The sequence below is a fragment of the Dermacentor andersoni genome, chromosome 5 (assembly GCF_023375885.2).
Source record: "Dermacentor andersoni chromosome 5, qqDerAnde1_hic_scaffold, whole genome shotgun sequence".
In the NCBI taxonomy this organism is placed as follows: domain Eukaryota; kingdom Metazoa; phylum Arthropoda; class Arachnida; order Ixodida; family Ixodidae; genus Dermacentor; species Dermacentor andersoni.
Genome location: NC_092818.1, coordinates 164,433,949 through 164,449,330, shown reverse-complemented (window position 1 = coordinate 164,449,330; position 15,382 = coordinate 164,433,949). Strand labels below are relative to the sequence as shown.

Sequence of the window (15,382 nt, the reverse complement as noted above, 5' to 3'; positions counted from 1 at the left end):
TTGCTATACCTGCACTGGATGAATGGGGTATGGGCATGAAGAGAGTGAGAGCACAGTTTCGCACACAGTTGAAGGTTCGGACCGAGTCTCCAAACGGTCGCTGAGACCTGTCGACTTGAGGTGCTGCATTAACGCTTCACTGGGTTTCTGTGCCATTCGCACATGAGGAGCTCTATAAAATAAGACGGATGTGTAGCGCAGGGTAAAATTACCGGGGAAAATAAGTGGCGCAATGTCTGTGTCTTCTTATTTCTTAAGGTATCTTTAGCCTAGCCTCACACTTCCTTCTTAAGCTATGCACAAACTAGCGCAACATTACACTTTGATACGCTCTATAAGCTTTCTTGCTACAACAAATCGACACGGGCACTGCTACCATCCATGAAATCGACTGGCCTCAGGGACCGATTGTAGACGTGAAGTGATTAAATTAAATTAAATTATGGGGTTTTACGTGCCAAAACCACTTTCTGATTATGAGGCACGCCGTAGTGGGGGGCTCCGGAAATTTCGACCACCTGGGGTTCTTTAACGTGCACCTAAAGAGACGTGAAGTGATGTACAACCGCTCGTGTTCATACTAAGGGTACCCTCTACCCTCCCTCTCCTTTCTTTCTTTTCATCCCTTAAACCCCTTCCCCAGTGTAGGGTAGGAAACCGGACGTGCGTCTGGTTGACCTCCTTCCTTCCCTTCCTTCTCGTCATCCTCCTCCTCCTCGTTACCACAACCCGTATTTATCTAGGACCCTTTATTTACTTACGTTCCTTTTTTCTTCCTCGCACCAAAAGTTATATAACGTCCTACGAACCACCAAGTCGAGCGTTGTTGTACTAGTTCGTAAACTCATTCTCATTATACTGTTTGAATGCTCACAGATGAGTAACACGGGAAATGTCTGAGCCATTCACATGGCATTTGACGTTATAAACGTACTGTTTGAATTCGCAATAAAGTGATTGCAACTGATTTCACAAATCTTCCGTCATTGCATTGTGTAAAGCTGCTGTGTACATAAATGCTAATGTAACTTTTATAATCGACAACTAAACAACAACAGTGAATTGATCGTGCATCGCTACACGAGTCATGGCATCTTCCTACCAATAAATAAGTTATCAGCATGTGAATTCAGGCTTTTCAGTATGCTTGAGGGTAATGTCAGAGTTATGACACACGACATTACGTTTTAGTGATCAACATGGCCGAACAATTGGGATGTGAGTCGAGGTTTCGTTAAGGGGAAGTTGTCTTCGTCAGGGCCACTTACGTAACTTTGTGCACATGCCAAACAACGTAATTTAGCAACAAGACAGAGCTAGGCAGCAAGATAGAGACTTCGAGTAATCAATGGTGGCTGAGCTCCTTGCCGAAACGTTGGCTTCACGGACATTCGCCCGCTGTTGATCTCACATGTCTCTATCTTCCTGTCTACTTCCGCCTTGTTACTATGTTACGTTGTATGGCAAGTGCACAAAGTTGCGTAACTGGCGTAATAAGCGCCTACAACCCGACGTTTAACAACACCATTACACGCCCATTGCCAGTGTGCTCTTCGCGATGAAATTTATTGAACTGCGACACCTGACTTTATGCTGGCATTAGTTCATCACATTTTATTAAGATTTTTCTTTCAGATTTTGCTTAATAAAAATATATCTGCATTGCGCACCTACTTGGACAAAAAAAAAGAGAATTGTCGACACGGAAAAAGAAAGAGAGAGAGTCTGTGGCCATCGGTACCCTTCTACTAGTGCCTAAAAAAACGTGCCATTGGGCTACCAAAGTATTTCTCTCCTATGCCCTCATCTACCGCGGGAAAGCCACAGTAGACGAGGGCATAGGAGAAAAATACTGTGGTGGATTCCCTCGCAAAATTATCGTTACACTGTGCTCAATATTTATAAATAACTTACAATACCGCTTAATCAGCTTCTTTCAACAGCACTTAAGTCCATTTATCCACTTAAGTCATCACACGTGTCACGAATGTTGCTGGTATACTTTCTGAAAATTGGGCATGCTGAAATACATGCATCATAAGTAGTCTTCTAAGCGACTATGTTATAGAGGTTGTATACTTTCAATGCTGAAAAAGAGAAGGGTCTAAGAAGGTAGAGCAGTTTACTTGATATATACAGATAATCATACACTGTCTCATTTTGATAAGGAAGGATAATATGACTTCCCCTGAAGAAGGAAGCTCACGCCATCCTTCCTTTCATATCTTATATCACTTACTTGTCTGCAATTTTCAATTTTCTGCCCTCAGTTTTCGCCGCAGGAAATTCGTGGCGGTCACTGTTATCAAAAGCAGGAGACAGAAGAGAATTGATTTTTGAGGTCCTAGGTGTGTAGTGCGAACATATAACCGTTTCTCCAGCATAGGTATGAGTGTATTGGTATGTTCATGTTGCGGCTTAATATAAAATCAGCGAAAAAGGAGAGAACGTGAAGGAATAAATTGAAGTAAAAAAATTCACCGATGATTACGATACTCCCTAATGCAAAATTTCAGCGCATCTCTATACGTGTTTTCATTTCGCGATATGTTGGCTGGCGTGGACAATCTTTCTCGTGCGGCACGGTGCAAACAGAGCGAAGCGTGGCGGGACTACCTCGCTAATCGAGAGATCACGAGAGGCAACGCGTGCGTGACGCGTGGGCGCGATTGACAGCAGCCGCCGCAGACAGACCTCCGCTCATGCAGTTCTTTGTTTCCATACAGAGGACGTGCGCTACTCTGGCGCCATCTCGTAGCCATCATCGCCGCAAAGCCCGTCTTGCGCGGCACTACGCTTTCCTTCTCACGCTTTCGCCATACCCTCCTCGTTCGCCTTCCACCTCATGTTTCCGCTACAGTTCGCCCTCCGCTTTCCTCCACGCGCTCTCTTCATTTATCGCATGGTTTCATCTCCGGCTCTCGCTTTCATCTTTCGCTGTGCTCGTTCGCTCGTTTCCGAGAGACAACGCCGACGCCTGACGCAGGAGCGAGCGCCTAAGAGCTAGGCTCTAAAATTTCCGCCCAGCTCGTCATCCTACCACAATAAATTAGGTGCCTCCCACTGCCGCTTTCTGCTATCTCAGCTCGCTCTCTTCCAAAAAGACAACAGGTGCGGCAGCAACGTGCGGCAGCCGCACTTGCAGGCTGCAATGAAGAAATACTTACGTTACAAGAAGCAACCGAACTTGCAAAAACACATCGGTAGAAAATGCACACAGAGAGCTTATTAAGGCACCCAAACAAGCGCGCATTGATCAAAGCCTGCCGGGAGCCAAACACACACGGTCGAGTCCGTCGAGATTAGGATCAAGTCGATTATTAGAGTACCTGGAAAGAAAAAGAGAAGAAAGCATCTGGGCAGATTCACGAATACTTGGCTCGCGACACTTGGCTGCGTGACCCCCGTTAGGCTCCCCTCGTGTTTCTTTCCTTCCTGCATGGCTACGTAGAGTGCGCTAATGTGACAATGCCGAGAGGCGTCTTCAGTGTCATGGCACAAGAAATGCACATTAAGAAACGCAATCCTGTGAAACAAGCGGGCTCGCCATGAAAGCACTAGAGTGTTTCTGCCGACGCGTATTTGGTTCAATCTACGCAACGGCGGCGAAGAGGTCACGAGAGTATGGACACTGGAATATATCGACAGTTTTACCACGATGAAGGAGGGAAGGCTCAACCTGAAAACAGCACTTCGGCAAGACAACTTGTCGGACGAAGGCAAGTCCCCAGTCCCCTCACCCGGACATGGCTTGCTCTGGCGGAGACGACTCTTCTTATTGAAACGCTGATTGAAACTGAGTTGAAACTGAGACTCCGCATGTTGATGTATGCTTGATTGAAAGCACGATGCTTGTCTTCACCCAGATTCGAAAAGAAGCATCTATCTCATTTAGCCTGCTGCACGAAGACTGGTGGCATTTCTGTTGTCGTTGCGCCCAGCAACAGTTATACCGCTATGCACAGCGGCGATCAGGAAAGACAGGTACAATGAGTGTCAAGAGGCCTTGAGTGAAGCGATCGCTCTCAAGAAAAACGAATACCATGAGGAAAGAAAATTCTTTGAGTGTCAGTTTCAACTTTAAATTGTACTCTAGTAAACTCGCGGATATTTACAGTATGTTTTTTGCATCTTCAAGGGAACTCCGCAGATCTTCTTTTTTTAATTCTTAGGTATTCCTTTATAAGGGCGAAGGACACTGGCGTACTGATGATGTTCTTGATGAACACGCAGATTTCTATATACTTGCGTTATTCTTGCAGTTCGGCAAAAAGTTGACTTATGGCGTTTTGTGCTTAGAAGACAGTAACTAAGGTCATGGCGCATTTTTCAGTGCGTGCACGTGTATGAAATTTTTCACGTGCGAGAGAAAAGACGCTAGAATTGGTACCAATTTTTGGCATTGTGTGGGTACGTACCATAGTTGAGACGGTTCATCGTCATCATCTTTGCATCGGGGAGAAGAAGAAGACAAATCGCTTGCGGTCTTTCGCCTTGTCGCGTTCTGTGAGTAAGATATTTCATTCTTACGTAAAACCACTTCTGAGTTCCGTTTCGCTACGATAACCCTGTAGATTCGTCGTGAACTTGCAGTCAGCCATAATAGCTACTTTGTTGCTTCGACGAGGCGAGCACTTACATATCACCACATCCGGCAGCAATGGCCGACGAGCGGAAGCAAGCGGCCAAGGGTCACAAGACGCCCAAAGGCTTCTTCCGCCTCTCCGGTTTGTGGAACTACCTCTCGCCCAACGCGCCAAATAAGCCCGAAGCGAAGGAACCTAAACTATACCGCTATTCTCCACGCGAAAGCAGCGATTCCGTGAGCCCCATCACGTCCCCGAAGAAGAGAGAGCATAGCGGCTGCGACGAGCGCTACAGGTATTCGGACGGTCCACTCCCACCGCCTGCAGCTGTGAAGTCGCCAAAGAAGAAGAAGGCGGATCATAGTTACAGGCTCTCCGACGGGCCACTCTCACCGCCTGCAGCTGTGAAGTCGCCAACGAAGAAGAAGGCAGACCAGCGTTACAGGCTTTCCGACGAGCTACGGTCACCGCTGGCCGGGCTTAAGTCTGCGAGGAAGAAGAAGGGGGGACATCGCTACAGGTACTCCGACGATGTACTCTCTCCACCTGTCGCTGCTGGTGTGCTGTCGGAGTTGTCTCCTGCCGAAGGGAGAAAAGCAGCGGGAACGTCGGCGAAAAAGTACCACATCAAAACTGGGAGAAAAGCTACCGAAAGGGCTGCCGTTGAGTCGAAGCCCGCAGCCGACCGCATGACGGGCGTGAACCGACACCAACGAGCCACCCAGCGGCCTAATACCGTGGGGGCTGTCGAAGGTTTCCGGTCTCCGATAAACTTGTCTCTGCACAAGTCGGCCCCTCAGCAGTTCAGCACCTGCACAGATATGACCGGCATCGTCTCTCCACCCATTAAGCATTGCCGAGGGCGCCAATACAGCAAGCATGCGTGGCAAGTAAGGGCTCCAAGTATGGCCAGAGAAAACATTTGGTTCCCCCAGATGCTGCCGATTTACCAGGCTGCTCAGCAGCATCGTGAGCAGCAGCGACAACAGCAAAAGGTACCTGCGGCCACCGAAGTCGCGTGGGACAGCGCGTGGTGGGCCACGTTCTTGCTGATTGTTCTGGCCGTAGTCATCGGGACGGTGACGCTCATCGCGGTCCTGTACGACAGCGAACCGTTCAGCACCACAGACATCGGCACAGGAACCAATGTGTTCTACGGGCAGAACTATTACCCGTCTAATTCAGTGCCGAAATCCACGCTGACCGCCCCATTGACGCCGAAGGCTATATTGGAAAAGTTGCCTAGCACTCACGTCTGCGTGTATAGGGTATCCGCAGAGGGTCGCAGAGAACAGCCCGGTGCCTCGCCTTACGTTGTCGACACGTTACCGCTCGACTCTTGCAACTTGGTCGTCTACTGCTGCGCAAGCCTGAGCGACCAGTACGCTCCCGAGCCGCAAGCGGCTGAGGAGGACAACTTCGAGCGTCTGTGGAACATGACAGCGGCAGTCCGGCCCTGGCAGCAGATCAAGGTTCTCATCGGCAACGGCGTCGACCAGCTAGATCGATTCAAGCTGCTGCTGGAAAATGACGCAGTTGCTGCGAAGCTCGCGCAGAGCACGGCCGCCTGGTGCAAGGAACTGGGATACTCGGGCGTGTACATTCATTGGCCACGTGGAGGCGTATTCACGTGGAACGCCATTGTTGCTTCACTCACCAAGTTGCAAAAGCTCTTCCAGAAGCATTTGCTCACTGTGGGCACGGTGGTGTCACAGCCTGTCGACTACGGAGTTGGTGATTACCTTTACGGCCTTGCCAATGTGCTGGGAGACGCCTCTATACTTCTGCGGCCGCCCTCTTACGCCAGAAGCGACTTCTACCCTAAGACATTCAGGTGGGTTGCAACAAGACCTTACAATGTAACAGGTAGTTCTAGCAGAGCGTCGCTTATGCTTCGCTCCTATCACATTTCATCCTGTGAGGCACTGCAGGGAACTGCGTAATTTCGCCTGTTTAACAGGCGTATCTGTAAGAAACGTTAGCGAATTGCATTCAGTTTTGTGGGAAAATGATAGAGAAGCCAACTGGAAACACCCTCACGCTCCTCTCAAACGGCTCTACATGTAGCGAAGCGAGAACAACGTTCTACGGTCCGCTACTGGTATGATTGTGGTTCGTTTTGGGTGTGTGCAAAGGGAAGTTAGCCCTAAGTTATACTTGAACTTGTCTTACGGGTACTACTGTACAGTTGAGGTATTTTGTAGATTAAAAAATTGATGCCCCGCCGAAGCAAATGTACTACCATCACGCAAATCCAAGCGTCAATCTATGGGCAAGCGCGACAGGAGTAACTGGTGTGGCTGCTGAAAGCCAGACGACAGGGGATCAACTTGACGGATGAGTCGACAGCTCAAGAAGTCAGCGAGTGCCGCGGATTTCCAGCGCCCCCTACTCATCTCTGATAAGAGCATTGCGCGCACAAGCATACGCGCATAAATTGTTAGGACGCCCCGGCCTCGGTGGAGCAGACCGTAGGCGCTGCTACAACGGTCTAATAGGAATGTCAACTGTCGATCACCGCATACGCTGAGCTTGTGTTCTGGATACGCTATAGGGCGATAGTGGTTCAGAAATCAGGATACGTTGCTTACCGGAGAAGGAAATGATGATAAATAACGCGTAGTTCGATGTCTAAACAACGACAACTAGAGGCGTAAATAACTAAAGGGAACGAATGGAAAACACAGGGAAGGCGGGAGATGGAAATTCGACGATGAGCAAAACAATAACAAGGTAAAAGGGGGAGCCAACGTCAAACTCCTTATTTCTACCCTAATTTTCATTTTAAGATTAACATCCTTCTTTTTTTTGCCCGTATTGAAAGAAAAAAAGAATAAAGAAGAATACAGAAACCGTGATTTTATTAACACACGCACACACACACGCACTCACACACACACACGCACACACGCACACACACACACACACACACACGCACACACACACACACACACACACACGCACACACGCACACACACACACACACACACACACACACACACACACACACACACACACACACACACGCGCACACACACACACGCACACACACACACACACACACACGCACACGCACGCACGCACGCACGCACGCACACACACACACACACACACACACACACACACACACATATATATATGCTTTTAGAAAGTCGTACGTACAGTAAACATTTCGCAATGGTTGAACATTGAGCGCATGCTGTAACATTATTGCTGGAATCAGATGGGTGGTGCTCTCAATAACAGTGTTATTAGCAGTTCACATAGCAGGCGATCACTTGAGTAATAAATTCTGTCGATACTGGATGCACATGGGCTATCACACAGAGAAGCTATCACTGCGACTAGACGTACTCCAAAACGTTATATGCGTCTTTTCACAGTATACTGAAAAATAGATTATTCACTGAATAAATAGTATAAACTCAGTGAGTAGGTGCCTTGGTATGAGTGATGGGCTGGCAAAGCTTGGAGCCTGTGTTTTAAATTGTGTTTAATTGAAAGCAGTTTTAAATGTATAACGTTTCTGGATGAATTAAAAGCTACGCAAATAATTACTAAACAATACTTTTTCGCCCTATGTTTATGCGTTATACGACGTTCGTAATAAGCTATTCCGGCGTCCTCAGCAAACTAAGCAGAACATCTTATTTGTATTTGGTAAAAATAAGCGGCATGTTATTGCTGATGTGTAGGCGTAGTATAATATGTATGGGTTACGTATGCGAGGGGTTCGGAGCGTTGTAGGGTGCTTTTCCAAGGGCTCAGAATTTCTTTCGCCCTTCTCTAAGAACTATAACTGCCACTGAGTTCGAATTTAATTAAAATGGAGCGAGCATTGTGGGCAATGTGCATGAGACTTTAAATATATGGAGTTGAATTACAGCCTTCGTGAAAAAATGCTTCAAGTGGTCGAAAGCTTTATCCAGCCGTTATTCGTTGTGTGTATCATGTCCCGAGAGAATTATGCGTCACACCAAGTTAAAACTCGTTGTGACGCATAGGGATAAAAAGGGGTATGTTTGGTCTAACATGTGTCGAAACTTTGATGTTCTTGGGTTAATTATGCGCTTTGTAAAACTTTCCTGAACTATAGTTTTATCCCTTATTTTATGTATTAATCGAACGCCAGCGCTGTCCTCGGCGAACTAAACAAGTCACCTTGCTTACATATTGTAAGATTCGATAGGTAGGTTACGGTTGATTAGTAAAGGTAAGCTCAAAGTTTGAGCGTTTATTACGGCGTTTGCAATGAATTATCTATGCGAGCACTTAAGAGCGTTGTGTGTTTTAAGACCGGCGTAAAATGAAGATACCTGTATTGGAACAACTATAGCAGCCACCGAGATCAGATTTGGTGAAAATTGGGGAAAAGTCTTAGCTGATATGTATACGAAGTTACAAATGTGTAGTTGAAGCACATCTATCGTTCAAGTTTTTTCTAAACACGTGCTAAAAGAGCTTTATGTGGTAAATGTTCCAAAGGGCTGAGTCATATGCAGATAGCATTTTAAAATGTGTGGCTTAACTATAGGCGACTAAAATGTTCGATGCAACCAACTCAAGGAAACACCTTGGGCTGTGGTAAAATTTAACTTATTCTACAAGGTCGAACATACCTTCAGTCACGCATGTCACTTTCATGATGAGCACGAGACCGCGGGTTCGGTTATCTGCTGCGGCGGTGTTCTGTTGCGTACAATATGCATAATAACTCACGTAATTTGGTAATCCGTAGGTGCACTTAACAAGAACCACAGATGATCAAAATACATACGTAGCCCACCGCTATGACTTCTTTCATATAGCGCACGTCTTACTTTCGTACATTAAACTCTAGAATTAGGAATCTAAAGATGTAATAATGCACATCAAATGTTCTGTCTCTTGCGTGCGGATGACTGCTGATTAATACACGTTGTGTACTTGAAACATTCAGTAGAATACAAAGTTGGTATACGCAAGCACATCACACCACCACTGTCACGTTAAAACATTTTGGCGACTTCCACACATGGACAGGCCGACCACGTGGGTGTTATGCTGCGGTTGCAGTCTTGACTAACCCGTAGTCTCCTCTCTTCCACTGACGTTCCATTGCAGCTACTACACAGGTCAGCGACTAAAAGCGCTGGCATCGATTGCAAGTTCAGTGAAGTCGGTGACAAGTCGGCGGAGCCTCTGCCTCATGGTGCCGGCCAATGCTCTCGTCTTCATCGTAAACGATTCACAGAGTCCCTCCTTGGACGTCCTTGAAGGCGAAGCTTCTAAAGGCCCTGCGCCACCAAGCAAAACCTCGCCTTCGGGTCAGAGGTCGTACTTTGAGGCATGCGCCACGACCGCCAAGATGAACAATGTACGGGGGCTCTCCTACTACGTTCTCGCCAAAGGCCACGGCTTGTGGCTCTCGTACACGACGCCCTTCCGCCTCAGTGAGTCGTCGTTAGTTTGCCTATTGAGTCGAAGTTTCCTAAGCAAACCTTCCTGGAATTTGCTGAACGCGGCTGCTGCTGCTGCTGCTGCACAAGCTGCACAAGCTGCACAAGTTGCACAAGCTAAGCTACACAAGCTGCAGCAGCAGCAGTAACCGCCGCCGAATAGTTTACACACAGGAAAGCACTCAGACTATAACTTGGCTTATATGTAGCCCCATTTGTGCTACCCCTACAGATATGCCGAAGGCCGGCTCTATGAAATTACACAATAAATCAACAAACCGTACCTAAATATTCTCGGAGCAACAAATATAAACATTCAAGCGCATAATTTGTTTATTGTAGCGATTGTTTACTGCGTATGGCGCGTCTGCTTGCCGTGCTCGGTCGCCTTCTTCACGAGTAAGTTAAGATCCTTAAGATAGTGCAATAGCAAACTCGGCTAGATCCCGGGAATGGCTGTGATGAGAGGTGGACTATTCCCGGAGACAGTGTAATCCGTGGTCGCGTCGATCACGTGAGTCGATTGGTGGGGGTTTTTGCGTCTTGCTGATTTGCCAGCAGGCTCGTAATTTCTATGCTGCAAAACTCGTTGCAGTTTTATAGTATTCATTTACCCGCTACACTAAAACTTCGCTTCACATAGATTCCGCAATGTGCTCTGCATCTGCAAATTACTTTTTTTTCACCTTACGTTGAGGGTAAAGCTCAGGATTGTCTATGTCAGCGGCATGACGACGGCGGCATAACGTAAAAGGCGTTCGCACTCGAACTATATTTACATGCATGCAATTCTGTTTCACGTTGCACATGATGTTTCTCCACATCTACAGATCGGCCTTTACACATTTGGCTTACACATACGGTCAATTATGTGCGGTGGCACGCAGTGGGCCCATCGTCACTGAAATCGCGGGCGTCTGAGCCCCACAAGTGGTGGTGGTGGTGGTGGTGGGGGTGATGGTGATGATGATGATGATAATGATGATGATGATGATGATGATGATGAGGGGCGACCTTATTATTATTTAAAGTACAAGAACAAAAAAAAGACATGGATATTTTAGCGTGATTGGAGGTACCAGGGTAAACAACTATCAGGGAGCCTCCTCTTATTAGTGGGCGCATAACTATTGTGATAGACAGTGGCTTATACCGGTACAGAAAAAAAATCGCAACAATTTGTCATAAAGAAAGACATGAAATACATGAAGCACGGATGAACTGGTTTCTCCTTTGGATCATGTCCTTGGCTCTTCCTTTCTCGAGCGGAGTGTGCTACACTAATACATTGAATTGAATTAAGATTATTCTGCAACGAAGTTGCGAGGATGACCAGGCGAAAAGCTGCACGGAGCTTGAGGGGAACCTGGCCACCTCATACACAGGGCAGCTTCGTAGCGGTTTTTTTCATTTCATTTCATTTATTTGTTGTTTAAGACATACAGCTGTCTCAGGTGCTGCAGCAAAAGGCAGTATTCTTGCCTTACGGAAAGCACCCATTGACGGAAAGCACCCAATTTAGATAACAGTGTTAAAAAAGAAATTAAAATTTGAGAAAAAATTGATACAAGAAGACACAAAAGCCACAGTTGGATTACATAAACACATGATCGTGGAAAGATTTCATACAGCTTTTTGAAACAGGCATGACAGAGATGAAACAAAGAAGAACATGAACCTGTCACGGCGTTTAATTCCGATGCTACGACGTTTCCGGCAAGTTCCCAGTACTTAGCAGTGTTCACTTCAGAACATCGTGTCAGTAATTATCGTGTTCATAGCGTGCGCATGCATCCATTCGTTATCCCACATTCATCGTTATTCATCAGTCTCGACTCATCTCCCTAGCTACAGTCGACTGGGCCGTCATCTATGTGTGAAAGCGAACGGTGGCCTTGTTACTTTTCTAATTATAGCAGACCGCGTTCACTAATATATTTGTGCGCATGGTGAGTTTAAAATCTTGACTTCCTGCGTTTGGCATTTAATTTAGGCTCCAAAAGTTAGGTGTGAAGGCTACTTTAAGCACTCCGTGGATCAACAACACAATTTTATCATGAGCCTTCAATACTTGTTACAGTGAAACTTGAGATTTATGAATATGTAGCCCTCTATTAGGCACCGTGTGCCACGGCGAAATATCTCTGCCGATTCCCAGCACTTGGCGTTTGAAACATATTTCATTGTCTGATTTATTTAATTTTTTACAGAGAACTTATTTGATTATTCGCGCATATTTTGCAGGCTCCTTCCTTGATAAAGTCAAGGATCGTGGTTTCAGCTGTGCAGGGATCTGGAACTCCGAGATGGACGACTTCGCCAACCTATGTGACAGTGGCCATTACCCGCTTGTAATGGCAGCGGCACACCAATTTTTTACAGCACCCAAGCAGCCCATGCCATAGAGAGCGTGCATCGCATGCCAGCAATTCCGTAATGTAGCATGCCATGGCTGGCCGATAAGCTTTGATGCTCTGGTTGTCTTATTTGTTGGTTTACGTATAGTCGAGTAATCACCTTGCTCCCTGTATTGATCACGCGATTTACGAAACTGCAAGACCCTTGTGAACTTCTTAAATATAATTATTCTTGCACCTGAATTTACTTATCGTATTTCCTTTTCTTTTTTCTTTTTACCATAGAATATGGGCTTCGTTGAAGACATTATACCTTATAAATCAGAGTGGATTATAGATCGGAAAAAGAAACGAGTTACCTTTCGTTGCATCCGTTTGGCGGCCAACTCTTTGATATTTCAACTGACGTTGCAAAATTTTATAAAATACTCCAACTAAAAAGTTGCAGCTGTTTTTATTTGTTTCATGCTGATTGCAAACTCTCACTTTCAGTTCTTTCCTTCTCTGAATGTACCATATTTGGCATGTAGCATAGAAGGGGAAATACAAACTACAGCTTGTTCATTAGAATGTCAAGCCACAATTTTCCTGTCTAATTAACGCACGATGTATGTAGAGAAGCTATCTTGTGATTTGAATCGCTTTAGGTATGGCTCACTCAGTCAGGAAAACGCTAAATCGCCTTGCGTTAAAAACCATTACACTAAAGCGTCATGTATACGCACTAGCGTTGATGTTTGTAGCATGAGAATTTTGGATGTCAACGACAACGCCACCCAAAAGCCACCGTTCATTTGTCCATTTTGCCTGCTGCGTCCTCGTTATGGCGGTGCTTACGCCTCGCGTTCATTCGCCGTGCGCTTTCCACGCTTATAATCGCGACTACTGCACCGTGTAATAGACAACGTCCCATCGACAGTGTTGAACAAGTACATGTTTATTGAACACTTTGGAGAAATTTGTTACAACGCGAATCTTGCTAGTAATAAATAATGAATGAGGAAGAGGTACGTTTGCTCTCAATTTTGAAGTTCATTGTGCTCATTGCGCGTTCTGTGGAAGACAAAGCTTTATGTCACAGCAACACGCTTCTGCATTTTCGCAGAAGCTGTAGACCTAATTGGTATTTCCTTTGATCCACAACAGGCAGTTGCTATTTTTTTTTGTATGCGACAGTATTGTTAGCAGGATTATTGCAATGACGCTGGTGAAACATGAAAGTGCGTAAACTTTGCCTAACTGAAACATGCTAGTGCTCTTCTATGCATTTGTCAAGAATCTGGTTCAAGAAGAAGACGATGTATGTACCTTAACTACCAATCCCCCAGTGTGGGTATGAGCCATAATATGGGGTCATCATCATCAACAATTGCATTGCGTGTGTGCCAACATTCTCTATTTGTTCATTATTATCGACATCATTGCCATTCTCCGCTCTCTCACTGACTAGCTTTTCTTGATGCTTCTATTTGACGAATAATCAAACAGTGGCCACGCTAGTGCACTTTAAATTTATGGACTTCAGGTATGTGAAAAAGGCTAATCATCATCGCTATTTTCATTTCCGGGTTCAATTTCTTTCCACTTCACCCATCGGTGCAGAAACATCGTAGTATACGAGGCGTCAAATTCAAAAAGCTTCGAAGGGGAACGTAGCTGTACTCATTTGGTTTGTAGCACGTATACTGGAGTCACGTACAGTGTGCTCGCATTTATATCCCACTGCAGCAATGACAAGCCGCCAGCATACATTTCTAAAAGCGTCCGTGTTTGTGCTCAACGATGTTAAAATGGCCCAGATGAACTGCTACCATAGATCACTTTATGAAAGCTTCATGCTGTACAATGCCACCGATAGAGATCACCCTGAGCAGCAGTGCCGCGTTCCCAGTAGTGGTTCAGAAAGTTTGATGCTGGAAATTTTGTGTGTGTGTGTGTGTGTGTGTGTGTGTGTGTGTGTGTGTGTGTGTGTGTGTGTGTGTGTGTGTGTGTGTGTGTGTGCGTGCGCGTGCGTGCGTGTGTGTGTGCGTGTGTCTTTGCGTGTGCGTGTGCGTGCGTGTGTTTAAAGATAGGTAGGACATTAGGCAAAATAAGAACAAGAGCTTCGTGGTGTAACCCACGGCCCCGTTTCAAAGGGGACGCTCGTAGCAATCATTCATCCATCCGCGCTTGAAACGATGAAGTCCTCAGCAGTGCAGTTACTAGAAACCAAATGCAAAATTTGTGCGAATTAGAAGATTCAGCGGATACACATGATCAGCGCTCACTCTTGTGACTATTCGCCCAACGCACTCTTCATTGTTAAATGTTCATGCAGAGATTGGCTTGACAAATGCGACGGATGCGAAAGACACCGCAGATACGTCGGCATCTGTGGACACTGAAACTTTCAGGGTTTTTCGAAGCGGACGTTTGGCGAGCATACACATAGTCCGTTTACATGAAGTAGTCTTGTCTTCCGCTCTTGTGTAATCCCTGGAGGTTTGAAAGATCGGCGCACTTTTCGTACGATCCGGAACATAGACTGCTGTCTCAAGCGGTTCTTCGGTCACGGCTCCGTCGTTCTGGGTTCCGCTGGTCCCGCGTCGCTGGACCTAGTCTCGGCGTTTTCACTAGTTCGGACCGGAGTGCTCGTGCTGGGTTTCTTCTCCTCCTCGTCTGGCGAGGATGCCATCTGTTCGCGAATCCAGTCGAGGAAGTACGGCACCTCAGTGTAGACTCCGGGTTTCCCGGCGCGGGCGCACCCTTCACCCCAGGATACGACGCCGACGAGCACAGCCCGGCCATCAACGTACTGCACTGCGGGTCCTCCCGAGTCTCCCTGCATAGACCATAAAAGCGTTGCTAAGAGTGGGGAGAGGCGCGCACATAGAATAGTTTTCGACAGATAAGACGCCACCAGTAACAGGCGCTCCAAGATTGAATCTCTCTCGGTGACGTTCCAAGGTCAGTGGTGCTCAACTTCTCGGTAATGTGCCGAGAATTGAGGAATTCATTTGAG

At 46.4% G+C, this 15,382-nt stretch overlaps 1 protein-coding gene and 1 long non-coding RNA gene across 3 annotated transcripts in view; one reads left to right on the top strand and one right to left on the bottom strand.

Annotated features, from left to right (window-relative positions):
• Nucleotides 1–12,624, top strand: part of LOC140218625 (uncharacterized) — a 29,574-nt gene extending 16,950 nt beyond the window's left edge. For both annotated transcript variants that reach the window (XR_011894834.1, XR_011894833.1), the window contains one exon: nt 12,269–12,624. This is a non-coding gene — a long non-coding RNA (uncharacterized lncRNA). The remainder of the gene's footprint in view (nt 1–12,268) is intronic.
• A 1,032-nt stretch (nt 12,625–13,656) lies between these two features.
• The window catches only part of LOC126532172 (transmembrane protease serine 9-like), a 52,030-nt gene continuing 50,304 nt past the window's right edge, over nt 13,657–15,382 (bottom strand). Inside the window, exon 11 of the mRNA XM_055071249.2 lies at nt 13,657–15,202. Within this exon, the coding sequence (XP_054927224.2) occupies nt 14,930–15,202 (273 nt within the window). The 3' untranslated portion in view covers nt 13,657–14,929. The remainder of the gene's footprint in view (nt 15,203–15,382) is intronic.